General features: G+C 39.9%; 1 protein-coding gene across 1 annotated transcript in view; it reads left to right on the forward strand.

The window, feature by feature from the left end:
* LOC131241031 (protein DJ-1 homolog B) overlaps positions 1-6,655 on the forward strand; it is a 39,339-nt gene extending 32,684 nt beyond the window's left edge. Inside the window, exons 5-8 of the mRNA XM_058239647.1 lie at positions 4,321-4,401; positions 5,561-5,761; positions 5,941-6,081; positions 6,171-6,655. Of these exons, the coding sequence (XP_058095630.1) occupies positions 4,321-4,401; positions 5,561-5,761; positions 5,941-6,081; positions 6,171-6,377 (630 nt within the window). The 3' untranslated portion in view covers positions 6,378-6,655. The remainder of the gene's footprint in view (positions 1-4,320; positions 4,402-5,560; positions 5,762-5,940; positions 6,082-6,170) is intronic.
* Positions 6,656-7,703: the final 1,048 nt, after the last annotated feature.

The following is a 7,703-nucleotide window of genomic DNA, read 5'->3' on the forward strand; positions in this document are numbered from 1 at the left end:
AAATGGTTGAGGTGTTGTTCCTTGGTCATGCTATAAATCAAGATACCATCAAAGTATATGACCAGGAACTTCCCTATGAAGGGCCTCAACACTTGGGTCATCATACGCATGAAAGTGCCTGGGGTGTTAGTCAGCCCAAAAGGTATAACTAGCCACTTGTATAGCCCATCCTTCGTCTTGAAGGCCGTCTTCTACTCTTCACCAGGTTGTACACGGATTTAGTGATAACCGCTTTTGAGGTTAATTTTCGAGAAGATAGCAACATTAGCCATCATATCCAATATGTCGTCAAGACGCGGTATGGGAAACTGATACTTGACTGTGATTTTGTTGATGACCCTCCTATCAACAGACATCCTTCATGTGCCATCTTTCTTAGGTGTAAAAAGAGCGGGCACGACACGCGGGCTCATGCTCTCTCGAATGAAACGCTTTTCTGGGAGCTCATCAATCTGTCTCTTCAACTCTGCATGCTCCTTTGGGTTCATTCTGTAATGAGGGAGGTTTGATAGAGTTGTCCCAGGGACTAGATTAATGGCATGCTGTATATCCCTCATAGGGAGAAGCTCATTTGGTAGATTGTCAGGAAAGACATCAAGAAACTCATGCACTATGTGAATGACCTCAGTGGGTAACTTTACACTAGCCTCTGGTACACTTTTCTTAGCCACAAGGGCGTATACCATCGAGTCCACATCTGTTTTTTACTCAAAGTCTTTGACATTTAGAATATGAAGAGGTTTGGACTTGGACTTTGACTTCTTCAATTCTTTTGAACCGCTCACACTAATCTCTGTGGTGGCCTCCTTTCCAGTTATGTTGTTGGGTGGAAGTGGGTTTAACTTGACTTTCTTGCCCTTAAATCAGAATGTATACACATTCAAACGACCAGATATGGTGACATCCCTGTCATAGAGCCAACCAAGGTCTACCCAGAATGATATGGCCAACATCCATGGGAACAACATCACACCAAAGTGTCTTTATATGATCCAAACTGAATAGTAACAAGACAATGGAGCGAGACTGGAATGGAAATTTCATCAACCTATGATACTCTATAGGGTTGAGGATGGGCTTCAAGCTTCAAGCCCAAACGGCTACAATGCTAGTCGATGCCACGTTGACACAACTACTACTATCCATGATCATCTTACAGCTCTTTTCCCCGCATTTTGCGTTAAGTATAGAAGATCGTGTTGTAGCACCAATCATCAGTGTTCTTAGTTTGAGCAAAGGCGCAACACACAACTGCGAGGGTCACAGACTCATGCGCTTCCTCTTCCTTATCACTAGGGGTTTCTACTGGCTCATATTCTTCCTCTTCACCGTCGCTCTCTGGGGGCATTACTTCTACTTGCCCATCAATAAAGAGCACCTTAGTGCCCTCTTTTGTGCCACACTGTTGGGCAAAGTGACCAAACCCCTGATACCTAAAACACCTAGTTGCTCCACTTCTATGTGAGCTAGACCTGACAATTTCTTTACCCTTATCATCCTTGGGCTTGGACTGAAAACTGTTGGAAGATTTGTTTTGGTATCAAATGTTAGGTTTAGCCCCAGTAGGGTTGGCCTTAGCACTAGAATCTCGAAAGTCAAACTGCCTTCTCACAGATGTTTTGAGGTATTGCTCAACCTCCAACACTACTTGATACAACTGTTCAATAGTGTTTATATCTTTGGCGAGTAATTCTCTCCTAATGTCAGAATGGAGGCTCGTTTTAAATTGAGCGAGGGTGAGTACGGGGTCCTTGTCAACCTCACAACGGGTCTCTTCGAACTTCTCAATGTGTTCAAAAACACTTATGGAACCTTGTCGAAGAGACTGTCATTCCTTAATCAACCGTAAGCGATAAGAGAAGGGGAGGTACTTCTTGAGAGTTTCTTTCATTTTTCCCCAATGGACTATTGGGAGTTCCCTCGCTCTTTTTTTTCTTTCGCTCTACAGTAGTCCAAAACCTCTTTGCTTGGCCCACAAGCTTCATCTTGGCGAATCAGACTTGACGAGCATCCGACATGCCATACCACTCAAAATAGTAGTTCATATCCGCCAGCTAGTCTAAAAAAGTTTTAGGATCCAAGTTGCCATCAAACGTAGGGGCATCTACTCTAACTCTCTTAAGGAGTTGTGCATCTGGGTTATATTGATCATGATGTCCCTCGTGGGGTGGGTGCACGGGTGTGTGCTTATGACCAATTCCTTAGCCACCTCCATTCCTTGACCTAACGTCCTGATCACCTACCTGAGATTGGGTATCTTCCCCAATGGTGGGATTTGCTCCGGTGGAGGCCTTTAGTTGGGTAACATGCACATTAAATTGCTCAAAGCGTTGGTCCATATGTTGTTCCAAACGCTTATCTAAAGACTCAAACTGCTGGGTTAGCTTGTTCATTGACTCTTGCAATTGCTCCATGTTTAGTGTAGGGTGCAAGCCAAAACCATGACCTGTACGTGTGGGCATTCAACTACTAACTCAACTTAGGAACCTTCTAATACGACTATATGCGCCTAGATGGGACTAAATGCTCCTATGTGACTCTATATGGGGGATACGGCACAATAATACTCAATTTCCAGCACCCTATCCGTCCAAAGAATCTGTCAACAGAAAATCCAGCAAAGAGATATGTGGATTTTCTGATAGCAGAAAATTCAGCAGCTTATATAAGAAATTATGGACCTCTAAACAACTCTATATGATGCTACTTAATGCATAATGGATACAAATAAACTAAACCCTAAACATGCAATGCATTCTCCTATAAAAAACCTTATGCTCTGATACTAAATTTGATGCAGGACATGAGATTCAAATATGATGTGCAAGATTTTCAGGCTTAGATCACGTTAGTTCAGAAACAATTACACAAAATTCCATATCCCACACAAAAGTTCAAGCATTCAATCAAGGGGAATCTATGCGGGTCCAGGCCTACACGTATTAGGGCTAGATCAATAAAAATTATAGACCAAACAATACTCAAAGGAGAGTAAATTCATCCACACATGCACAAAAATAATTCCCCAATCCAAGGGGTTCACAGATTTCAATTCGGGGAATCTTAGGGTTGAAGAAAGGGCATAAAATTGGGGATTTGAGTAATTCAGGGTTAGGGTTAGGGATTTGGGGTGAAAGAGGAGTGAAAGAGAGGAGAGAGACGAACCAGAGAAGCGTCACACGCGTGGACAACGGCGAAGGCCTTGACCCATGTGTGCTGGAGGTGTCCGCACGTGTGTGGGGCCCACAAATCAGGAAACAACTAGCTTGGCCCTGGTTGGCCAGGGGGGGCTACAAAACCTCTAAATTTCAGTTTGATCCGATGCACGGTTTGTGTGTGGTGTTCTGCCGAAGTTTTAGCCCTCCTACAGGGTCAGATTCTGGAATTCTGTTGTAGAAGAGAAACATCTACAAAATACTGATGGATTTGCAGATGGGATGATTGTAGGAGAAGAGAAATATGTATGGTAGAGGGTGGGAGCAAATTGGGATAGGTGTGACTTCGCACCACGGTAGTCAGCCCTTCGAGGAAGGGAGACTTTTACACCCAATTGAATTTCTAAAACTCTAAAATTTAGAGGAGCAGAAAAACGTAGAAATTTTATTAATCTTTGATGAGAAAAAAAACTTATAATGAGTGCCTATTTATAAGAAAACCCTATACCCCAAAACTCATGCCATGCGCACAACCTATTACTTGGAGACGAAGTAATAAAAAATAACAACTAATCAAAGCAATCTAAACCGTCCATGATATTCCTAATAATAATAATAATAATAAGCAAAACCCAAAGTACTAGCTTAATTAGACTAGTGAGCCACGATCATGAGAATCCATGGTGGGATTTACATGACTATTGGGTTCACTCTAACAAACCAAACGTAGTCCTTTAACTAGGAGGCCCTCCCTGGATATCATCATCGATCCAGATCGATGGTAGGGCCCTCCTCCTCCTTGCGTACGTGTGTAGGGGGGGCGTGCATGTGCACGTGATGTCCCCATCAAAAAAGCTATTGTGCCTATGGGGATTTTATTAGTATCAGTCTTAACAGCTCCATTTGAGAAGTGAAACATTCTCTTGAACAGTGTACAAAAACATGTAATAGTTGTGATTTGTATCATGTCAGTGTCAATATTGTTACCTGTTTACTGAGTTGATAACACTCCTGGTAGCTGGTATATGCATGATTGTTTTAGTTTATATATATATATATATATAAATTTTTGGTCCGTTAGATTTTTATCCAAACCTATTTGTTTGTGTGTATAACACAATTTTCATTTCCCTTTGACTGACACATTTGCATGTTTTCTGTTCAGGTGATGCGTGCTAACCACGGTGGTGAATATACTTTGACTGAGATAAATTCACTGGACTGGAAATGCAACAACACTCCACAGGTGAGGATATGGAGTCTTGATACATGGTTCCAGAGTGTTTTTATGTCACACTGATCATCTTGGTGAATGGTGATGCAAGCTTTTAACTTTTGTCCATTTTCAATTATATATATATATATATATAAAATTGTAGGCCTCTAGTGTGGGTGAAGTGAACTTATGCTTACCATCCTATTATGGTATTAAATTATTAATGCTCCTCTGTATGAGGTGGGATTCTCTATTTATTTATTCTTTCGGACTGCTTGTTGAATTTCTATGCTTAGGCATCACACGGTTCCATAAATCCTCCCATTGGCTCTCTTGCACTCATAAGAGATCCGGAGGAGGGTGTTCACTTTCGAACCTGTGAGGATTCTGTGGGTATAGGGACTCCACAATAAAGAAAGTTCATTATATGGTTTCAGTAATACGATCGACTGTGGGTGCCACAGGTCAATCAAACCATCGATCCATTTTTAAACACTTATCAGGATCATTGATAAGATCCTGATATTTCATAAGATCAATCCGGGACACATGTTGTGGTCTGAATCTGCAATCCTGATATTTCCAAGATCATCATCCTGGCCGGTGAATCGATAGCTTATTTATTGTGATCAGCAATTACCTTCATATAATTTTAGTGCTTGCTCTTGCAATTCTTGCGTTGGAGTTTGGTATTTCATCCATAGTTCAAAAATTCGAGAACTTGACTCGATATTCAGTTGGGTCGGGTTGATTCGAAGACTCAACCTGACTTGATTCAATAGTTAATTTTTATAAATGATTATCCGACAATTTAATAATTATATAAAATAGATTTATATAGTATAAGTAGCATAAAACATAACGTGTAACAACAATTGAGGATGTGCTTTGCTGGTTAGGAGTTTTGCTTAGCTAGAGGGAAGATGGGGTTCAATTCTTGCTCGTTGCTTATTAATTTTTTATAAATCCGAACAGCGAACCACAACAAGTCGCATTGAGCTTCTTCTAGTACTGTGTTTCCTGATTACTTGGCTAGAAATTTGGCCGAGTCAAGTTGACTGGGTTGAGTCAGCAAATTTTAGAACTATGATTTCATATGCAGCTGCTACTCATATGTCATCTCTTTGTACTTGTGGTTTGATGGATTCACAGATTTGCTGTGTTCTGAACAGTTGGCGCTTTCTTGCAGATTTTGGTACCAATTGCCAATGGCTCGGAGGAGATGGAAGCTGTTATGATAATTGATATTCTGCGGAGAGCAAAGGCAAATGTGGTGGTAGCATCTGTTGAAGATAAATTAGAAATAGTGGCATCTAGAAAAGTGAAACTAGTGGCTGATATGCTCTTCGAGGAGGCTGAGAAGCTGCAATATGACCTTATTGTTTTGCCAGTAAGTCATGAAGACCTTACAGTTTGAGACATGTTGCATATCCACACTTTCAAGGAGTGGAAACTATTGAGCATTCTATTAGTAAGGCTTGCATTCTTTCATATCCAGTGCTTGCTTGGTTTTAGGAGGGTTTGAGTACTCCAACATATTAGTTCTCTGGCATATCTGAGTGTTTACAGGGCGGACTTGGTGGTGCTCAAGCATTTTCAAGTTCAGAAAAGCTGATAAATCTACTGAAAAAGCAGAGAGAGTCGAATAAACCTTATGGAGCAATATGTGCATCCCCCGCATTAGTCCTAGAACCCCATGGGCTACTCAAGGCATGTTTGCTGTGCTATTTCTCTCATTTCTTTTCTTGTTGTTTCACCTGCATACACGCTTATATTAAAATATGTTTTTCTCAATACAGGGGAAGAAGGCGACAGCATTCCCAGCCATGTGCAGCAAGCTTTCGGATCAAAGTGAAGCTGAGAATAGGGTGTTGGTTGATGGCAAACTGATAACTAGCAGAGGCCCAGGGACGGCCATGGAGTTCTCGCTTGCAATTATTGAGAAGCTATTCAGCCGCGAGAAGGCATTGGATCTTGCGAAAGTCATGGTTTTCACATATCCGTAGTGAAGCTTATTGCCATGCATTGAGAATATAACTATTATCTTATCAACCAACCTAAAAGTTCTCATGAAACCTACCTGTATGGCAACTTGAACTCGTGAATGGTTTTGATAGCAAATATGATAGCTTTGTGTGGACACAGGTAGACAATCAAATGCATACTAGAATGGATATTAGATATGCAGCAATGTACATAACAAATGTATTTATAAGAATAATGTTGAGTGAACCCTCGTTCAGTGTTTTAAGTATCAACGATATCAGCCGTGTATCCCATGATATATCTCGCATCCCACTAATGCGATATGAAATGCATAAGTAGTAAGATATATCTCATGTGTTAAATCCAGTGAATATTTTGGATTTTCATTTCCTTTTTTTTTTTTTTTATAGTAAATCATGTTAAATCAGTGTCAAATTATTACAAATCCATAATTTTTCATTTTTCGTGGTAAAAATCATGCATTGTGAGCTTCGATTTTGAGATTTGGAGGAAACATGCCAAGTTGTGGAAAATTAAAAAAATATTTTTCTTTCTTTTTTAAATTTTCTCGCAAATTGGTTACAATCTTTATATCCAAACATAAAATCAAACATGTATGTAACCTTATCTAGTGATTATTTTTTTGCTTTTGAATATATTGCTTGTGTTTCCACATATTTTCTTGCATTTATAAATTATATGAATAGATTTTGACTATACTTGCACCAATTCAGTTAGACAACACATACATTAGGATCCCATATAAAGAAAGCTTATTACGTGCACATGTTTTTTGTAATGTTTTGATTTATACATGTGTATTGATGTCTTTTTTTAAAAATCACTAAAGTTTCATTGAAAGTTTCAACAAATTCCTTTATGTTTTTCCATATTTCCAACAGTGAAGATACATTACATGATACAACTGATATATTTCATGCAATAATTGGTATGTATTCGTATTTTAAGGGTGTGTGATATGTAATGTGATACTGATATTTTGAACATTGCATGGGGATTTAACTTTTGTAATTTGCCAATGGGTAGGAATGTTTGCCTCAAATTTGGCACGTTGGTAGGTTGTGTCTAGGTATTTGATGCTTGAGGTGATTTCATGCAGGTACCAAATGGTTTTTGTTCCACTAGCATCTTCCAAACCACTGACAAGTAGTATGTGCTTGTAGTCGACAAGTGGCCACAGGAAGTCGTAAGTGAGTCATCACCTGGTGCTGACTCACAAGTTATGCCTGTTGCAATTGAATGGTCCTCGTGAAATATTCTAGGCAGTTCCTCAACTGGAGTGCCCGAATCTTATGAGAGGCATCAGTTTCCCCTTACCAACCCTA

The sequence above is a fragment of the Magnolia sinica genome, chromosome 3 (assembly GCF_029962835.1).
Source record: "Magnolia sinica isolate HGM2019 chromosome 3, MsV1, whole genome shotgun sequence".
Lineage (NCBI taxonomy): Eukaryota > Viridiplantae > Streptophyta > Magnoliopsida > Magnoliales > Magnoliaceae > Magnolia > Magnolia sinica.